General features: G+C 48.1%; 1 protein-coding gene across 4 annotated transcripts in view; it reads left to right on the forward strand.

The window, feature by feature from the left end:
• Nucleotides 1–21,144, forward strand: part of VPS13C (vacuolar protein sorting 13 homolog C) — a 5,236,720-nt gene that overhangs the window by 3,681,331 nt on the left and 1,534,245 nt on the right. For all 4 annotated transcript variants that reach the window (XM_069624493.1, XM_069624490.1, XM_069624491.1 and 1 more), the window contains one exon: nt 5,345–5,478. In XM_069624493.1, the coding sequence (XP_069480594.1) occupies nt 5,345–5,478 (134 nt within the window). The remainder of the gene's footprint in view (nt 1–5,344; nt 5,479–21,144) is intronic.

Consider the following 21,144-nt stretch of genomic DNA (forward strand, 5'->3'; position numbering starts at 1 on the left):
AGACATTGTATAACACGGCTATCTTTTGGAGCCGGCAAAGTAAACTCGATGTAAGATGATACAAGGGGCGAAAAAGAAAACAGATCACCTACAAGTGAACTTTTAGTGTTTAAGTAAACACAATAAAGGAAGCCAAGTAAAGGTGAAAGAAAGCTTGGGCAATTAAGAAGTCAAGGGCCCTGGTTGCGCGACCTGTAGTGGGTGGCACGTGCAGTCTGTCAACTGCGCCCAGACCTGAGAGCCCCAACCAACCCATGAGAGTTGTTTAAGGAAATTTGAAAGCAAATAACAGTTGAACATTGTGACAAGTGCTGCTGAGCTTTGTGAACCAGTGAGGTTTTGTGCTTGAGAAACGGAAAGCTGAGCTCCTGTTGAACATTGTGAACAAGTGAGCTTTGAACTTGGGGAAGGGAATCCCAAGCTCCTGTTGACTATTGTGAACTGTGTTGAACATTGTGAACCAGTGCTTTAACCTTGGGCAAAGGAACCCTTAGCTCCTGTTGAACTTTGTGAACCAGTGTGGTTTTGAGCTTGGGAAAAGGAATCCTGAACTCTTGTTGAACTTTGTGAACAAGTGAGATTGAACTTGGGGAAGGGAATCCCAAGACCTGCTGGAACATTTTTGAAGTAAGCAGCTATTGTAACTTTATTGACTTTGGAGCAGGGAGCCAAAGAAGAGCTCAAGCTCGAAGCAGCTTTACACTCTATTGTTTAACACTGTTCTAGTTGGTTTAGAAGATCCTTAGACAATGTTTAGTTCTAGATGTGAGGGCAAGCATAGGTTTTGATGCAGACAGACTTTTGATTTGGATTTACGGACATAGACCTTCCTTAGTTTATTTAGGAAAGGAAAATATGGGTTTCACATAAAGGCACATCAGAAACAAAATGTGTTCTATCTGAGTTGTGTGTGTTTTTGTCAAAGGTGGGGGCCTGACTAAAATAGGCCATTAAGAACTCTGGTATTACAGGGTCTTCCTTATGGGAAAGGGGGGAAAACTGTGACTCATCCAATTAAGTCATAACATCTCCCTGGTAGTTGTCTCCTCCCATGTGATACTCCCTCATATAACTGCCTCCAGGCTCAGGATCAGGTAGCGGCTGCCGTCCCCTGGCCACATGGGAGGAGGTCACCGCCAGGAAATCCATAATGACTCCATTGGATTCATCACACTATGTAGGGGATAAGAAAGAAGAGACCGATGGATTGGGGGGGGGGGGGGGAATTAGAATGCAAATTAGAAGTTGAAACGGGTGACATGGGTGAGGGGAGACGGAAAGAATCAGATCAGACTAGTATTTTTATGTAGCAGCAAGTGAAGTAGAACCATAGGTGGAATGCAGAGATGTAAGAAAATTAAGATCCAGAGATGATCGCGAATTCTTCGAACATCTTATAGCACGGTTGAAAGATCTCTGATGGGAAAGTAGGTCTGCTGTTAACTAGGGATCAGGTGGTATGTGAGAAGGAAGGAAAGGGCGAGTAGGTTAGAGCGAATCAAGGGTAGAAAGCAGACCAGAATGAAGACAGGATAGAGCCAAATCAACAGAGGGACAAGAGGGATCAAAAGATGACGGAATTGTGCTGGGCGATTTTTAATGAACTTGAGGAATGTTAAAGAGCTAAGATTGCGGCATGTGTAAATCTGAGGGGAAGTAGGAGGAATGGTTTGAAAGGGCGACGAGAAAGAAATGGAGGGGACACAGAAAGCCTGTACCACTGCCTAAACCTGTAATGAATGGAGTTCCACAGTAGAGGAAATATAAGAGACAGGAGCTGTACTGTCAATGGGTGAGATCCAAGTTTGTCAGGCATAAGAACTGTACGTTTAGCCAAAAGAAAGTATTTAGAACAAGTGGGAGTTTGTTTAAGAATAGAGTATTACAAGATGCACAACGCCTTGAAAAGGTGGTCATAGCAAGCCACAATAATGTCACCAAACAAGAACTATTTGCATTGGAATCCTTATTTCAAAATATGCAACTAGTCGTAAAACCAACAGACAAAGGGGTGCCATAGTACTAATGGCCAGACAATATGTAAAGCAGTGTGTTTATGCAATGAAGTGACAATGCAAGTTACCTAAGATTTAGTGAAGACCCTTCAAACTGACTAAGCAGATTTCTACCTGAGATAAAGATGCCCTTACGAAAGATCTGATATCCGAGCGGTCAAAAAAATGTGACTGAGCCCCTGGGTCATCCAATAACATCTGGAGTCAACGCCATGCTGCAACCTCTAGCTATGTTTGCTGATTTGTATCTTAAGCAACGTATGCCAAAGATGAGGAGCTTCATAAAAGACATGTGATGAATCCAGGGTTCTCCAGCATGGGTTCTTGCATGGATTCACATGCTCATGAATATTCCCTGTCGTTTGGCTCAGAAACCTTGATAAAAAGCAAGCAGTTTAGCTTTAAACTTAAAAATGCTTGTCTCCTCTATAGCCTATCAGTGGCCTTTGGGCATACTGCCCACAGCCTATGACACTTGTCCTCCTAAGCTCCACCTCTGGTGGCCATCTTCAGATTTTACTGTACGTTTGTAGTGTTGGGAGTCCTTGTGCTTGCTCCTTGAAATGTGTGAATTGCTGTTGATGTTTTTTGACTATTTTCTGAGATTTCCTCCATCTTCTTCATAAACCGTCACGCAGTGACTACTGGCAGCGGGGACCGGTTGTCAGCGAAAATCGCCTCTTTCATCATTGGATCTTCTCTCTGTGACTTGAGCAGGCCCAGGCTTCGGCCTACCTCTTCACCTCGACCTTGTCCGATGTGGCAAAGAAAAGTCTCTTCAAAGACTGAGACCTGTGGCCAGAAGCACATTTTCATTGAGGATCGGCACCTGCCTTTGTCTTCACCCGGATGACGACATGGACGGATGCAACATCTGCCGTAGCTTCTTGTCGAAGACCAAGAAGAATCTCCACTGGAGGTTAGTGGCTTGGATTGAGCATGGGACTCGGCCCCGGGTGCAGTCATGCCTCATCCAGGGCCGCAGGTCCCATGAGCTTGTACTCCCTCTGGAAAGAAGAGGTTGAGTTCGTTTGACGATGCTCCTTCTGGGGATATCTAAAAAAGGCAAAGGTCCACCCGCCATCTGCTTTCCAAGCGGTCGCTGCAGCTGTGGCACCAAGTTCTGGAAGTGCCCGGTCTTCGTCGCCATCTCCGTCAACAGTTTACCTGCCGGCTGGTGGGTTACCTCCATCTGCGAGGAAGTCCTTGACTGCATCTAAGGACAAGCCATTGGAGAGCAGATCTCCTGGAGGCCTGTCGGTAGCTCTGCCGTCTTTGTTGCCTTTGGCGACACAGGCCCTATCATTGACAACCCCATCCAGCAGGACCACCACTTCGTTGGCAGCCTCTTCGTCAACGACCGAGACCACTGCACCATCAACAATCGCTTCATCAACAAGCTCCTCGTTGACTACCCCATTAACGAAAGCAGCTCTTCCTTCATCGACGAAAAGTTTGGCAGTGACTGTCGTCTCAAACTAAACATTGACTTCTCTGAGGGTCTCTTTGTTTCCGAGGCCTCTGTCAGCAGTCCCGACCACGACCTTGTTGTTGGCTGGCCCTGTTCCTATCCTGCAGATTCCCAGCATAGCCTCCTTCCCAAAGGATTCGGGTAGATTGAGAGACTTGCTTCTTCCTACTGATTACCTGCCCAGGCCTGCCAAGGTGTCTCTTCTGGCTCCCATGGGATATCCGAGGAAATCTCTGCATGTCTACACCAGTTCTGAGGACGAGCTTCCAGAAGACTTCTACTAAGACCATGAGGGATGTTGGGGACCCATGTCTCAGGAGGGATCACCATCTCATGAGCCATACCAGCCTTTTGACCCTCCAAGGGGTTTAAGCGTGTTTCCAGCTCCGGCTGCACTATTTGTTCCCCCTCCTACACTGAGGGATATGTCACTGGACAGCCGGTCCACCGAGCATACTTTGGTGGCAGAGATTCAGCAGCGGCTGCCTGCTGCTCCTGCATCTGGTTTAGCCAGGAGTCCTCCCAGGCCACCTAGGCGTCAGCCGACATCACCCCGTAGGGTGCCGGTCACCCCTGGACATACGCTTTGGGGCCTTGCCCCCTGTGGAAAAGAAGTCAGTTTGCACAGACACTGGAACTGACATCGACACCACTGCGACTCAAATTGATGAGTATGAGTATTTTTCCCTTTAACAGGGAACCGCCAGATGTTGACGAGCCTGCCAGGGCTTCACCATCAGACACAATTGTCTTGTTCCACTCCATCTCGAAGGTGGCCAAGTTCTTCAATCTGGTGCCAGAGGAGAAGAAGAAGGAAGGCTTCCCTTTTCAACAGAGGGAGTCCTCAGGGAAGACTGTTAGTGTTGGTCCTGTTGTTGAACAACATTTGGGAAGACGGATTGGCTATAATGAAGGCTCCGCATACCACTCCATCGAAGTGTGACAGGCTGGAGAAGAAGTACTGGGTCCCGGATTCTTTCCCCAGATGACTCAGATCTCAGCCTTCTCCAGACTCAGTGGTGTCAGTTTACAATTTAGAAACATTGGACTAAATGGATGTACAAGTGAAACAAGTAAGTAAAATGAATATGCACATGTCAACTAAAGAGCTGAAAACCTGCAATGTCCCTTCCCTATAAGGCCAGCCGAGAAGACTGGAGGACTTTGCATTCCCTATATATTTTTGACTGGTGTTTTTTACCATGCCCAAAAACACTGCAAACATACCCCACCTGAAAAAGAAAAATAGTATCTATTAATGAAATGTCTCATCCCCACTCAGTATACCAGAATGAAAGCATGGATTTAGCATCCCACAGGTTTGTATTCAGTAGTACATCAGCAGTCAGCATGGTACTAATTGATGTATAAATCCTTTTGTGTTTCAGTGCCTTGTTGGAGCTAGAAGGATAAAGATGGACATGCCCAAAAGGAGCATTTGAGTACAAGTGGACACATCTCAGTCTCCCCTCACAGTGATTGCATACATACATGCATACTATACTTTTGGGCTAGTATTAGTTACTTGGGCTCTTTCCAACAAACGACACCAATAAATGCACAGAAATACGAACTATGCTGTTATTGAACAGTTTTTTTTCAATTAATATATTCCAAGGAATGCAATAAGCACTGGATATACATATTTCAAAGTGTTTTTAAATTACAAAGTGTTTTTCTTGTCTACATAACTTTATTTATTAAAAAGGCAACTATTCGGCTCTGTATTTGACTCCAGTCGAATACTTGTCCAACTATTTGGCTGAAAACTTAAATTTATTATTCATTACACCCCTTGCAAAATGTCAGGTGGGTGGTTTTACTGGGGCATTTATGTTAACTTTATTTTTCTTCACAGAGTGGTGGAATAATGGTGGATGTTAATGTTGCTGATCATTCCGTTGTAATAACGTTTTGTGATTATTATGAGGGTGCTGCACCTGCCCTTATTATTAACAACATTCCAGGGGCTCTCCTGAAATATAATCAAAGGTATGTACTTGCAATATATATTTATTTTTTAAAGTATAACAGGTTTTCTTAAACCATAAAATGTATACAGAAATATAGATTGCCAAAATATAAAATGCTAGTATGTGATTTCATATTATGTTAAATGACATCTGTAATGTGCATTGGTCACCATTTCTATGGCCATAATTCATCAAATGTATTTGTGTTCTGACATTTTCAGAATATCCACAGAAAAGAAACAACACGATTAGTGATGTTATGGGGTTGCAATCTCTGTTATTAGATTCATACATCAGTTGTGTGAAGCAGCACAGCACAGTTTGCAGTGTCTAGATTTGCCGAAATACACTACCACTGGGTGGATAGCTCACAGGTTATTCACTCGCCTCTGACATTGGCCAAGTTTAAATCTCCTCAGAGCAGACTCATCCCTTTATTCTTCCAAGTTCTATCATTTGAGTCGCATTACATTGGGTAATAATACAAGTTTTGATCATAGTGCTTAGACACAGGAGGACTCTGGATTGAAGCACTGTATAAAATCTGATATTTGTTATTATCTTTAGTAATAATAATAAAGTAAGTGTGAAAATATATACTGCGCCTCTTCGGAGGGGCCCTGCTTAATCTATTTTTCCCTGATAAGACCTGATCAAAGAGCTCAGAAGCGAGGCTGATCTGTAAAGATGCACCCCTGAGGTGCCCTTGGCCTTTCAGGGAGGAACCGCCATGTATCCTGTTTTTGTCCACTGTGACTACTGTCATGATGTGTGTCAACAACCTAACTGGTTGGTGGCAGTTCATCATCAATACGTTTATTCAGAAACAAATTTCCATAAACAACAATGCAAGATAAAAATACAATACAAAATACATGACATAAAAGTAAAAACACATTAGATAAAATGACAGAGTTTTAAAAGTGCCTGTGTGTATGCCGATTAATATCCTCCGAGGGGATGCCAGAGTAATCATTAGATTTTCAATGTTCAGTCAAATTTTTGAGAATTGATTTTAGTTCTCCGATGCCAGGCCTTTCTCAAATAGTCCACCGAGCCTCAAGCCACAGGCAGCGTGGCAGCTGAGAGTAGATAGCAAAGGGCCGGCCTGTCTTGAGACATTCCAGCGGACCTCAGTAATGGCAAGAATGTTTTCCTCCTTAAGTCCATTTATGTTGGGCAAAACAGCACAAAATGCAAAAGGTCCTCCACAGGGCACTGACAGCAAGGACAGGCCTGAGATTGAGCATTGTGAGACCAGTTTTTAGTTGGTCCCCCACCCATAGACAGTCAAATCGTGCTCTTGTAAGTGCCCAACGGCCATAAGGTTTATTACTATATAACAAATACGGCTGAATAGTATCTGCAATGGTTAAAAGAACATGCCTTCTGTTTGCACAAATGCCGAATGCAGAGGACTCTCTATTTGACTCAAGAATGGATTTAAACAATTGCATGTGGGCTCTCATGACACACAGAGTCAGAAAGGCTGGAGGACAGATAAGGCTAGCACAGTTTAACTGACTCACACATTTCTGAATGTAAATAAGCCACAGTATTTTCTTTGCAGCCGAACTTCTCACCAGTGCTGTTATGATTTTGTGTGCAAGGGGGACCAATAGCCATTCATCACCAATGTGAGGGCACCCAAGTACCAAATGGGTGCCATAGTTTGGCGCGGACTGCGGTAGGCCAACTAGTTTTTTTAGAAAAATGTTCTGAACTTTTTCGATACTTGGAATCTTTTCAATGCCCCACAGTGTGGCCCCATAGTTAGTGGCTGTTTTGGTTTATGCCCGGTAGACTTCAAGAATTAGCTTGAGTGGATGCCCTAGACAGTCATTTTGAAAACGGGACAAACCCCCCAATGCCTGTTTCATCCTTGTACATTGTTTGTCCACATGACCAAACCCTCGCCAGTTCTCAGTAAAGCAAATTCCCAAGTATACAAAACTAGTAACCCTGGGAATGGGTTCTCCACCACTCAGTATCCTCCGCATCTTGAGGTGTCTGACACCAGTGCTCCTGCAAGCCATAACAGCTGATTTTTTGGAGTTCACCGAAAGTTTGTGAGAGGCCATAAATTCAGTGTAAACATCCACCAGGCGTTGTAAGGCTATGGGGGTACGCGCTATGATAACCATGTCATCAGCATAGCCTAGGACAGGTAGGGGTACACCTTCTATCCTAATATAGTCAGCATTAGAATTAGCAAGGGCTTGGTGTACACCATTTATATACAAAGCGAAAAGTACTACCGGTGCCACAACGCAACCCTGGTGAACACCCAAGAAGGTCTCGAAAAAAGCTGTGCACTGTCCCTGGTCACCAAATCTCACACAGGCTGATGTATTTTCATGGATTATTTGGAGCACCTTAACCAGATCCTCCGGACAGCCCATGGACCTGAGCACGGCCCAGAGCATAGCCCTGTCCACTTTGTCAAATGCAGTGCTCAGGTCCATGAAAGCCAAATATAGTGGCTCACCCCTCACATAGATTGATGAAGCACCCACCAAGTATAGATTCAGAGCCTGGTGCATAGTTCCCAGGCCGGGGCGGAAACCATATTGGGTCTCTGTAAGTACCCCCGAGTCAGAGATCCATTGTTCAAGCCGTGCCAAAACTGCCCTACCAAAGATTTTGAATGAGGTGTCCAAGAGGGAGATCGGACGATATGAAAGAGGGCTACCAGGGTCACCCTTCTTAAAAATGGAAAAAATTATGGCCTGTCCCCATGTTGCCGGATAGGTGCCCAGTTATAAATATGCATTAAAGGACTTGGTTAGTAATGGAGCCCACAAGTCCACCTCGTTGCCGAAAATGTCAGCTGGAATGGCTTCCGGTCCGGGAGCACGATTGGGGAGTTGCTTACTTATAGACAACTCTACCTCTTTAATTGTAAAACGCAAGGGAGAGCCACGAGGACTGTCATAGCTAAAAGATGGAAGAACTTTATATAAGGTACTAAGTGGTCAGGCCAAGCCAGGGCGCTTACAGTATTCTCTTTGCATGTTTTCAGTCTTTTGTGGGGGGCCCATTAGCCACAAATTCCCAAAATGTTGGGGAATCTCGTGACTGTATAGCCTGAAGAAGTTCCTCCCAGGCCTGCTCATCTAGGTAGGACTTCCTTTTAACAAGGGCGCGTTTGTAATCCGCCCGAGTGGCAATTATGTCCCGCCGGGTGCTATCTTTTGCAGCCAGGATAACTTTGAGGTTTTTCTGTGCTGACCGACAGGGGTTGTCAAACCAGGTTTCCAGTTTGTTTCTCCCCAATTTAAAATCCCTTTGCTCCCCAATTTAAAATCCCTTTGGAAAATATTCGACATGGTGTCCCACATTTTCTGTGATGCTGAGATTATGGAGCCTGTGGGATAATCATTTGATAGGATAAGCATAAATTCCTCACTATTCGCTTTGCAAATGGAAGACTGTGTGTCCACAGGGTCCAGTTTAGCCCATTTTATTCTCCGTTTACACAGGGGGTTGAGACCACAATGGTCCAAGTGTGAAAAATTAACAGTTGGAACCATCGGTGAGTCAATTCACAGGACCAGCCGCAATGCGTGATGGTCACTACATAGGCTTTTAAGGACCTCAAACTCCTTGATTAAGTGCCAATCTCTTACGTGAAGACAAAAATAGTCAATCGTGGAGGATCCCTGTGTACCCACATTGGTTGGCCTCCCGGGCCGGTCTATGCCTACACGGCCATTCAGAGACCGGACCCCCCACTCATGAAGCCACTCACAAAACTGCAATCCCCTTGCACACATTCTTTCATCCTCCATTTGTGCAGGGGCTACCCCATAAGCAAATTCTTCTCCAGGATCTATATTTACAGACAGCTCCCCTAGACCTAGTTTTGCATTAAAATCACCGGCCAGTATTAGCAATGAACCCCGGTTCCCATTATCACTACCATGCGCTTCAATCAGATCTTTCAGTGCACATGGGGGACCCTTGGTTAGTAATGTGTGGACTATTATAAAAGTTGACCATGAATAAATGACAGCCACTGGCAGGGCGTGCAGTGATGCATTGCACATTCCCGTTCTTAGTTTCTCTCACCATCAACATTAAGGTTAAAGAAGCCTTCACCAAGATTCCCAGGCCACCAAAGCATCGCCCGCGTCTACCTTTCTCAGCTGGGACACATACTGAGACATAGCCATCAAAACATAATGGAGAAAGTGTGCACGTCTTCTGAAGCAACATGATATCGTATTCCCTCAAGGTGACAGTTATCTCCCTGTGCGAGAGCTTGGACTCAGCGCCTGCAATGTTCCATGATAAAAAAGACAGATGTCTGAGAGGGCGTCCGTTCATGATGTGTGTCAACAACCTAACTGGTTGGTGACAGTTACCCAACATATAGTTTAGGAAACGGGCTGCAACCCGCGGATGCCGCTGACAATAACATAAAGTACAATGTACTAGCAGTGGTCCTTTCTCTGCCATATGTGCAGGAGTGAGGACATGCAGATGGTAGGAACTGCTCTACATGAGCTCAGTTGTCTGTTAACAGGTAGCCCTGGAGACTAGCTTTTGTTTCCATGAAATGATGGATATGCATGTGACACTTGTTTATGGTATTTATTGTGCTCTTTCTGCCCGGACACAACTGGAATGTGTGAATGTTCAGAGTTCAAGCTGAAATACACATACCAGCCCAAAGCCTGGAACAGGTTTGCCTAGTTTAAAAGTGGCAGCCCCTAAGAGATTAGTTGTCCGCCAGCGGTGTCAATGGATGTAAAACTGTGCTTGGATATTTCCGATAAGCCGCAAATTCTGTATAATTAGAAAAGGTACACCCCTTTGCCTTGTTCATCTCCTTGGATGCATCGCTGAAGACACAAATGAGCCTTTGTGGCCCTGCTTATTGTGAGAAATCTCAGCCTGTGTACAGCCCTCTCCAAGACCCTTCTCAAGGCAAAGCCCTGCTGGTATGTTTTAATGTGCACCTCTTGAACTCTATTAGGACCTAGCAGTGATGCCTTGTTCCTTGACTAGTGGGGGCACAACTGCATTGTACGCTTTCAACCCTCTCAGCCCTCGCGCTGAGCCTGTAAAGACACAATGTTGAGGACACAGAGCAACGGAAAGCAACAGAGTAGCCGGAAAGACTATCTGGTTTAGGTTACACAGAAACCTCAAGACAAATGCAAAAGACAATGAAAGAAACGTTGCTGCACCGATAGCCTTGTATGCCACCTGCTGCCATTGTGGGACCGTGACTGCACCTACTTCAACACCAGGACTTCTGTTCTTCTGGGCCAGGTTTGTCCTACCGGTGAGGTTTACAGTTTATAAGCAAAAAAACAATTGGTATTGAGAAAAGGTGCACTATAAAAATTGTGAATAGGTACAGCTAGGATATGCACCTTTAACTTCCTTGGCACTACATGTGTGCCTTTGCAACAATCCACCTTTAATTGCAGTGGCACACTAAGGCACCCATGCAACAATGCACATTTAAGTACAGTGCCTCATTATACACACCGCTGCATCACGATGCACTTTAGTTGTAATACAATCATTTGATATGAGGAATTGTGCTTTGGGCACTTTTATTAAATATACATATTGTTATGGAAAGGCAGCTTTTAAGGAAGCAGTAGGGTCTGGGTATTAGAGATGTTCTCTGTGGGTTACTGCAGAACTCATGTGAGGAGCATCTTTTTTCCAGCATGGTGTCTGCTCGTGAAAATTCCCCATTGTCAGGCTGGGAATCCTCAGTAAAAAGAAAAGCAGTTTTGCTTTAGCCTGAAAACAGCTTTTCTCCTCTAAACCAATCACTGTCCTTTGGGTCATACTGCCCCAATCCAATGACAGTCGTCTCCCTAAGTACCACCCCTGGTGGCCATCTTCATATTTTTACCGCACATTTCAGTGCTGGGAGTCCTCTCATCTTGCACTTGAGTCTTTGCAATTCTTTTGATACTGTTGTAATGTGCTTGGTGTGAATGCAGGTGAAGCCCGCGGGGGTCAAGGGCACTGGGTTTTGGAAGCCTGCTGTTTGCTTTTTCGTCCCTGGAGGGCCGCGGTACTTTTGGCCACGCCACCTCGCCAACACTTGCCGCCGACCTCAGCCTGCATGGGACAAGGGCGCGGGGTATTGGCGGCCCACTGGGGGGTGTTAGTGGTCCCCCGGGGTCTGGTTTGCTGGACCGGACTGTGAGGTGAGCCATAAACTGTTGTGGACCAGCGTTGGGGGGTGTGCCATCCTCTCCCTCCTGCAAACTTTTGGATCTTGGTAACTTGGTCACTTTTGGTAATTTTGGAGTGGTCTCTCGGGGCCCCCAACTCTCCAACTCACATGATGGTGGGCCCTCCTTGGGATGCCACCTCAGGAGCCTCAGAAGGAGGGGACCTCTCTTCCCCTTTCTCCCCCCATCACCTGTCGCAATCCTCCCTTCTTTCGAACCTTCAAGGACGCCCGGTCCCATTGGCACACCGCAAGCCCATTTTAGGAAGCAGACTGAGGAGGGGCTTGCTGTGCATGATCCCAGGGGTCGCTCAGGGCAATGAACCATGTAATGGGACCCTTTGTGGGAATGGAGCGCCTATGGCCACTGCCTGCGATGAATAGAGAGACATAGAGAGAGACAAAGAGGGAGTCTCTGTGGAGCCCACACTGTTGCTTCCCCACATATACAGTTTGCTGGCAGGTCCCTTACTACACCCCTGGGTCCTGTGGTACTGTGCTGTTTCCTCTGTCAACCAATAGTTTGGCTTGCCCCCGTTTGGAAGGATCTGCACCCCATGCCAACTTGCTTACCCCCAGTGGGGGCTTTGATTTTGTGGCCACTGCTGACCTTTTGAACAACCTGGCAAATGGCTGTGAGAGGATTTCATTGGGCATCTCGAAGTTGACTGGTGTTCCTGTTTTGCTGGCCCCACCCTTGGTTTCAACCTGTGTGCCCCTCTTGGAACTGGCTTCCACTTATCCAACTTCTGGCCCAGGTCCAGGTCCTGATACCAAAGTCCTGCAGTCGACACTGGTTCTCCCTGAAGCACACTTATTTCTGCTTCCTGTGCCCATGACACTGGATGCCGGAGGTGTGGGCACAGTTGGTTCGGGTGCGTGCCTGGGAGAGAAGCTCAGCTCTCCATCCAGCATTGGGAGCCAGCTTATGCCTGCGGCTAGCTCAATCCTTCGTCTCAGCCCTCTTTGGGCTTCTAATGCCACCAAAAAAGGAGAACTCTGTCCATCAGTCCCACCTTCCACAGCTTCCACCAATTCGTTAAGGGGGCACTGGGGGTTAAGGAGGAAGGAGGAGCGGGGAGGGGAGGAATGTGTCCATCAGGGATCGGGCCTGGGGGACCGAATCTTGGCTTGGTCAAGGGAATAAATGCCTCGCACCCTGAGCTGTCCCCTTCCTCTGTGGTTAGGCCCCCCCCTCCACGAGGAGTCAACCAGAGGTGGTCTTCCCCCCAGTATTATCCGAACGAAGGGAGACCATTGGGATCACCGGTACTTTAGTCTCGGGGATCGAACCCATGGCATTGCGGAACCCCGTTGGGAGAGCCCAGGGCAACTTGCGCCCAGTGGGGAGCGAGGCTAGTATCTTAATCCCTGGTCTGTGTAGGCCTCTGCCTGGGTATCACCTTCGTGAAGGCCGCAGCAGCCCCAGGGTGTTTCTTAACGGTGTCCCAAAACGATTCTCTGACGCAAGAGAACCAAGGGATGCCCTTCAGAACAAATGGCTTCACTGGCTGCAGGCTGTGGGGGAATGGGGGTTTGTATCCAGGGGATCTTTGCTGAAGTGTACCAGACTGTCTAATCCCTTAGCAAAATCGGACATTTTCAGACTAGTATTGGGGGACACCCACATGGCAAGGGCCGTCCTGGAAAAGTGCAATGGCCTCGAGCAGTCAAGGAAAAGAGGCATCACAGCTTGTTCATTCCCCAGCCATGCCCCTGTGTGCCACACTGGGGCCGCCCTAGCAACAGTCCCCTCTCAGGGGCAGACTTGACAGCCTTGGGTCCGAGGCGCTTTGGGAAATAGCAGGGATCAGGGGCTGGTGGGATCTGACCATTGGTTTAAAAGTTCTGTATTGGGCTCCCAGGAAGGGGGCAGTACTTTGCAATGCCTTTTTGTTTTTCTTTTGTTGTGCACTTGTAATTATGCATTAGAATTGTATTTTTAGTTTTATAACTGTATTTGTAGGATGTACTTTGATGGCCTGTAATGAAGGTTATACTGTATGTCCGTTGGAACCCAGTGGTTCACACTTGCCATCTTAATGGATCATAACCTGACAAGAATAAAGCTAGCTTGTGGAATCTGAAAGATGTGTCCAAGGAACATACTTTTCTACACTGGCGACAAGTTGGTCTTCTCTAAGGCAAAAAACGGACCCGCGTGGCATAAGAGTGAAGATTAACGTGACCATTCTGTTGCAGCATGTGCAGAGAAGAAGGAAAGGAATCACTACCCCCACGCAAGTAAGTACCATCACCAAGGGCCAGGAAAAGGGGAAGCTGCAGCCTCATGACATCACAGAAAGAAGAAAGAGGGCGAGCTCAGGTACATTTGGCAAGCGCTGAGCAAGGAATAGGGGGAGCTGTGCCCCATCGGGAGACCCAGGGCCCAAGAAAAAAAGGGAAGCTGGCCCAGGGAAAATGTATCTATAAAGAGGGGAGCTGCATCCCTGTATAAGACCCTAGTACAATGGGAGTGAAGGGCTGTCCTGTGCAAGCCCCAGCTGTATCCATACCCCTTGCAGATGGAGAAACAGGTTCTGTGCAGGTGACGAGACGGGCGAGCAGCACAGATCCCCAAAATTAACTGCCTGGGAATTGGACCGTAACCACAGGAGGTTGGGAATTGGACTGTAAAGAAGAGATGCGTCTCTGGTTGCTAAAGTTTGGGAAAGAGACAAGGTAAGAGGCCAAAGAGCAGGGCAATGGGAGATTAACTCCCTAGGCGATGCAGGGGGAGTTGTACAAGGCAGCTAGGAGCTTGGGTGCAGCAACTGAGGCTGCCAGTTAGGGGTCGTCCTTTCAAGAGGAAGTCCTTGACCCCCTTAAAGCTTCGATTGTTGTCCTCGGACAAGTCTACAAAGGAGAAGTGCTTGGGTGGTTCCTCTAGCCCCCCGTTGACAACACTTTCAGCGACCAGGACCACGACTTTGTCGATGACTGCTTCGTCTTCCGGGACATCCACTCCATTGACGACCTCGACCCTGTCGGTGATCATGATCCTGTAGATGAAAGCACTGGCATCCACGTCGACTATCCCGTCAATGACCATCAATACCACTACTTTGTCAAATGGGGGCTTGGCAACTATGGTGGACTCTACAATCAAGACAACAGCAACCCCTCTGTTGCCTTGGCTCCACGGCCTACAGCTTCTGCAGAAGCTCTTCCAACAACAACAGCCGACGCTCCTGTGAAGGTGGTGGTCCTCATCATTGCATCAGTCCCGAAAGTTTAGGGTAAGGTAAAAAATCAGCTACTGCCTACGGAACTCCTGCACCACGCCCCTTAGACAGGGGGGGGTGTCCCCGATGATGCCAAGGGATTCTCTGAAGAAGCCTCTAAACATCTACATGAGCTCCGATGACGACAGCTTGCCCGAGGACTACTCAGACCACAAAACGCGCCATGGGACCGTGTCCATGGATGGATCTCTGTGGGCCGAGCCTGAGCTGCCATCTAGTCCAAGGAGGCGCTTCAGCCCGAATCAGTTTCCGGCTGTCCCGCTCACATCTTTACAACCCTACACATGTTGGTATCGGAGATACAAAAAAGGCTGTGTGCTACTTCTGTGCCTGTCCTGACCCCAGAGTCCCTCAAGGCCGCTGGCCAGAAGCCCTTCCAGGCCAAAGCGTAAGCCAAGAGACCCGTCGGGCCCAAGACATTAGCCGACGCCGCAACCACTGCTGCATCAGCCTTTGACCCCTGTGGTGGAGGAACCGCCATGCACGGACACCGGTACGGATACAGACACTACTGTGACTCATACCGATGAGTCTGATGACTATATCCCAGCAGACATGCAGATGCTAGGTGCCGACGAGCCCACAGAGCTTTGCCACCAGATGAAGTCGGTTCCTTTCACGCCATGATCACGAGGGACCCTGCCCTCTTCAATTTGGTACCGGAGGAGACAAGAAAGGAGGAGTTTATGTTCCAACGCTGGGAGTCCAGGTAGAATACCGTTGTGTTGATACCTTGCTGGATGATGTCTGGGAGGAAGGTTTGGCCCTGATGAAGACGCCAAGTACTGCTCCTCCCAAGAGAGACAGGCTGGAAAAAAAAACTTCATGGTGTCTGCCGCTGTCGGGATGTGCTCATCGAATCCATCTTCTTCGGCCATATGGCGTCTGAACCAGGAGGGGAAGAAGCTTGATGCAGTGGGAAAGAAAATCGGTTACACTGCCTCCTCCACCGTAAAGGACGACAATGCCCTGGCCATCCTGTCCCACTATGGCATGGAGCTCTGGTATAAGCTCAGGCCCATTTTGTACTTCCTTTCAGAGAACAAGAAGGTTGAGGCCCTGACCCTGTTCCAGGAAGGAGAGGAGGGTTCAGATCACACCATCAAGGTGGCTCTGGGCATCGCAGACTCTGGTTTCCACCAGATGGGCAATGAGGTGCCCCACTGATGCGAAGGATGGCTGAAGGCCATTAACTTCAGGGCCAATGTCCAGTCCAAAACGGTGGACATGCCCTTTGATAGTGACAATCTGGCAAGACTGTGGACAAGTCTTTCCAGATGATTAAGACGGATTTGGTGATGGCACGCACGATGGGGACTTTGCAGCAGAGGAGGTTGTCGTCCTTTCATTCCTCAAAGGGGGAAGTCTGTCAGGTCCTCCAAGGGGGTACATGAGGATGCAGCGGCAGAGCACCGTAATGAGAGTGACATAGTCCACCAGAGCCTGGGAGCACAGCATGCAAGAGATGGTTGAGGCAGGGGTTAATCTGGAGGGCGTGTAGCTGGCAGGACGGCGAGGGAGTGGAGAGGCCAGCACAGGTGTGAACTTTGGGAGAAACGTTATATTAATGAGCGCCTTGTTTCTTTTTGGTGGGTGTGTCTGGGACTGCAGGATGCCAGATGCGAGGAAGAGCAAGGAGGAGGTGAGGAGACTGAGAAGAACGCTGCTGGTGAAGCGTTTTGGTGGGCATACTGAACGCGCATGGAAATACTGTAAGAAAACAGGCTGACCTATGATTTATAAGGCATAACCCGACTATTTATTTGTAGATGCGGAATGCCGCAACTGAGAGAAAAGTTGAGCCTGTATTAACAGGCTATGCTAAATGCGGAACGCCGCCACCGAAGGAGAGGTTAAACCAGCAGGAACCGGTGATTATAGATGCAGAACATCACCACCGAGGGAGTAGGTAAACCTGCATGCTCCAGCTAGGCTAAGTGCGGAAAGCCGCCACCGAGGAAGCCTCCGGCATAAGAAAAGGTGGGTCATTCCTTCTTAAGGGGACACCCTGTCAGTTATTTGAAAGAGGGACACGGTCATTGTGAAGCAACAACGACCAGGACTGAGAACAGACCACGGGATACCCATAAGTTAAAGGTGCGCTGTAATAATAAAAACCACATTAAATCCGCACTTGGTATCAGAGTACTTCTCGTAACCCCCGAGGGTGAAAGGGTATAACACACCCTATCGTCAACCCTCCCGTTTCATGACCCAGAAAGCCGACGGGACGTTTACAGGGGTACGGCAGCGGAGCACAGCACAGCAATCGTCTGCAGGCCAGGACACAGATGACCAAGCTGGCCTGAACTGGCCAGGGCCCCCATATTTGCACCCCATTGGGAGGCTGGCTAGCAAACTGTGTCTAGAAGTGGAAGACCATCACCACAGACAAATGGGTGCTGGACGTTCTTCATCAGGGGCACACCCTGGAATTCCAACACAGGTGCCCTAGCATTCCTCCTGTGGTGCGTCAAGAGCTACACATGGCCTCTCTGCTGCGGTAGGGTTATGATATGATATGATATTTAATTTGTATTGCGCTCATACACAAGTGTTTCAGAGCGCGACAAGGCAAGGGAGGGGAACAGGGGAGAACACAACAACGATCTTACTAGGCCCAGTGACAAGTGACATTGAGAACGCGCAAGTGCCATTTTAAGAAAGGGGACGATGGAAATATGCCAGTGCCTCCGGGGCTCCAGAGCGTACTCCATATACTTTCTGGTGCAGAAGAAGTCAGGAGTGTGGCGGCAAATCCTAGATTTATGACGCCTCAACAAGTATTTGAAATCCCAAAAGTACAGGATGGTCACGTTGTTGCACCTGCTCGACCAGCCAGTGGAGGGGGATTTCCTTGCAACCTTGAGGATGCCTACTTTCACATTCCCATTCATCCAAAGCATCATAGGTTCCTGAGGTTCGTGGTCCAGAGGCAGCACTACCAGTTCAAGGCCCTGCCCTTCAGCCTGAAGTCAATGCTGAGGGTGTTCACGAAATTCTTGGCTCCGGTTGCAGTGCAGCTATGCCTTACGGGCATCCACCTCTACCCTTATCTGGACGACCGGCTCATCTGCTCCTGCTCTCATGCACTGTTAGCCCAGCACACTGCGGAGACCATTCGCCTTCTCACAGAGCTTGGATTCTCTATCAACTATCCATCTGCAGAGAGCCATCTCCGAATGCTCTGTTACTGGGTGCCCGTCTCAACACGGTTGCATGCCTGGCTACCCCTTCGGAGGAGAGGGCGACGGCCATCCTGGGAAAGGTACAGCGCCTATTGTCGGCTCAGTCCGCAATGATGCGGGCCGTCAAGTTGCTGTTGGACATGATGTCCTCGTGCATCCACCTCTTTCCTTTCTGCAGACTCCAGATGAGACCTTTTCAGGAGTGCCTGGATGCACGGTGGCTGCAAGTTACAGGCTTGTGGACGACCAGATCACCCTCAACCAGGAGTTCCAACTAGCTCTACGATGGTGGTAAGTGTGCCCACAACTGACGCAGAGGGCTCCTTTTCAGATCCCACCGTACCAGGCTATGGTCACCACAGAAGCCTCTCTGGAAGGGTGGGGGGCCCATACATGGCCTCTGGCTCCGGAAGAAAAGGACCTTCACAACAACGTCCTGGAACTCCAGGCATGCTGCTGGGCCCTCAAGTCATTCCTGCCTCAACTGTGGGGGAAGGTGGTGTGAGAAACTCATGGTGACAACAAGTAAGACAGACACAAGTGATCACAGTTCAAGGGTGTGTATGCTGGTTGAAACAACACCTTTTCCAAACCTAAATCTAAGATGGTAGCAAGCGTTGACCATCAAATGAAAAATAAGGCAGTCCTAGTAGCGTTGTGTCAAATAAAAAGGGCCTATAATAAGAAACTTATTTCCAAGCCTTGGAACTAATACAAAAATGGGTGTGGGATAGTTATCAAGAAAACAAAGAAGCGTTCTCAATGAATATGTCAGGATGCGGTAGCCTAGGTCTCCTTTCCCCACGGGGTAAAATGGGAGCTTGGAGCATAGTACAGTCTCGGGTTTCTCCAGCACAAGATGACAGTTCTAATGGCAGCTTGCAGGACCGTTGATGGCCAAGTGTCCTTGACAGTCTCTTGCCTTCGAGGGCCTGGCGTGTTCAGCTAACAAAAACAAAAGTTTCTTTATCAAATATTAGCTGGGTGATGGGTTCACCCCTGGGTCCCCCTCTTCTGGGCGCTGACCCTTTTCAATTATTTACCACAGTTCACATGGGATGATGGCTTCACCCCTGGGCCCCCCTCTTCTGGGTGCTGACCCTTCTCAATTGTATTCCTCAATGTATATGTCAGTGCTTTTCTTACTTGAAGTTTGGATGATAGCTTCACCCCTGGATCTCCCTCCGTCGGACTCGGACCCCTCTCGACTGGCGGTACTCTGGTGATGGCTTCACCCCTGGATCTCCCTCTGCTGGGCTCGGACCCCTCATGACTGCTAGTACTTGGATGATAGCTTCACCTCTGGCACTCCTTCTGCCGAGCTCGGACCCTTCTTCTCTGGCATCCCTCCTTCGGGTTCACGCTTGTCTTCTCTTAACTTTGCTTCCACTTTTCTCAATCTTGGGGTGACAACTTTCACCCTTGGATACCCCTCTGCTGGGCTCTGACCCCTCTCGATTCTTAGCCTCCCTTCACCGGGTTTACTGTTTCTCACGATCAGGGTGATAGTGGCTCACCCCTGGGTCCCCCTCTTCTGGACGCTGATCCCTCTTTGCTTTCAATGTTCTCTTTTAACCCAGTTCAATGTTTGCGGGATTAACTTCCCTTTCTTTCACAGTGCTTGTAGGTCAAAGTCTTCTGATTGTACAGGGATTTAGCTCGACCCTCTGTATGGCTACTTTGACCTATTTCGCTGGCCCTCCTACGGCCTTCTGGTGATTGTAGTGTCACTCAGATGGGGGTCGACCAGAGTCTCTTGAGTTGGCACTCACGTGGTGCCAGTTTCCCTCTGCAGCTGGTTTTCCCTTAACACTTTTACATTTCATTCACAGTTCCTCAAACTTTGTTCAAACTTGTCACTTTGTGATTCTTTCAGTCAAGGTCGGTACCACGGGCACAGGAGCTTTCCTCGCTCCTCCATATTGGCATAAGTTTGCCCCGTGTACCATTGACATCTGCTGCAAGACACTTGTGCTATTGTTTGCGGTCTTAGGCTTTCTTCCTCAAAGGTTCTGCGGGTCTCGGATGAAAAGGGCAAGGTCACTTTTCTCATCGCCACCCTCTCGATTCCTGCCACCTTTCTCCTTCGCTTGAACCTCTGCTCGGGTTAGCCGCCTCGTCCTGCTGTCTGCCGTACTCGCCTTGCTCTCTTTGTGCTCTCTTGCTCCTCCTTTTATCCCTGTGGGGGAAAGGAAGAGCTGTCGGGTGTGTGTGATTTGTGTCAGTTGCCTGACTTTGCCTGACCCTCATGTCGGGACAGGTCAGGTAAACAGTCTTATTGCAAGTTCATTCTAAACCAATATTCATGCAGGAAAGGGAAGGGGTTGGAGTGACGGAATGTCCTACGAGATCGGATGGGGCAACAGTCCTATTATTAGAAGGGGGTCGGTTGATTGGTTGAGAAGGACGAAATGGGTAAGTTGTGTGTAATGGATGAGAATGACCGGAATTGTGAACAGAACATAGGGGATTGTGGGAATTGTAATTGTGGGTCACTTTCGACTGGGAGTTCAGAAAGTGACACTCAGAGGGACGGGATTTGTAGGGTTTGCTGGGTGAACAGTAATATCTAGGATCGTGAAATAAACAAGGGGGATTGTGGGAACTGTAGGTTTCAAGTGTAGAAAATAATAATCGGAGGGACGGGAAGAAGAATGATTGGGAGTATTCGGATAGTGAACAGGATAACAGGGATCTTGGGAAAGACATTTTCTGAATGTGACAGGGTTTGAGATCCTGATCGTACTGGGTTGGTTCCGTACAGAGGGGTTATTGTTACAGAGCCTATGAAAATTCCAGGTATCTCGCCCTCCTCTCCTTATTCTGTACCTCTGTTTGCTACCTGAGTAAGGGTTTCTCAAGGTTTGCTATGTGATATAAAAACAAAGAAGTTCCCAGTCTCACTGCGCCAAGAAATTATAATTAGTTGTTTGTGCAAAGAGAAGCCTTTATTGTTTGTGCGAAGAGAAGCCTGACGCGTGTTTCAAGCTGTGTACAGCTTTTCATCAGAGGCTTAGGTTGCAGCAATAAGAACTCCACATTTA

The sequence above is a fragment of the Ambystoma mexicanum genome, chromosome 11 (genome assembly GCF_040938575.1).
Source record: "Ambystoma mexicanum isolate Mex_15411 chromosome 11, UKY_AmexF1_1, whole genome shotgun sequence".
NCBI classification, from domain to species: Eukaryota; Metazoa; Chordata; class Amphibia; order Caudata; family Ambystomatidae; genus Ambystoma; species Ambystoma mexicanum.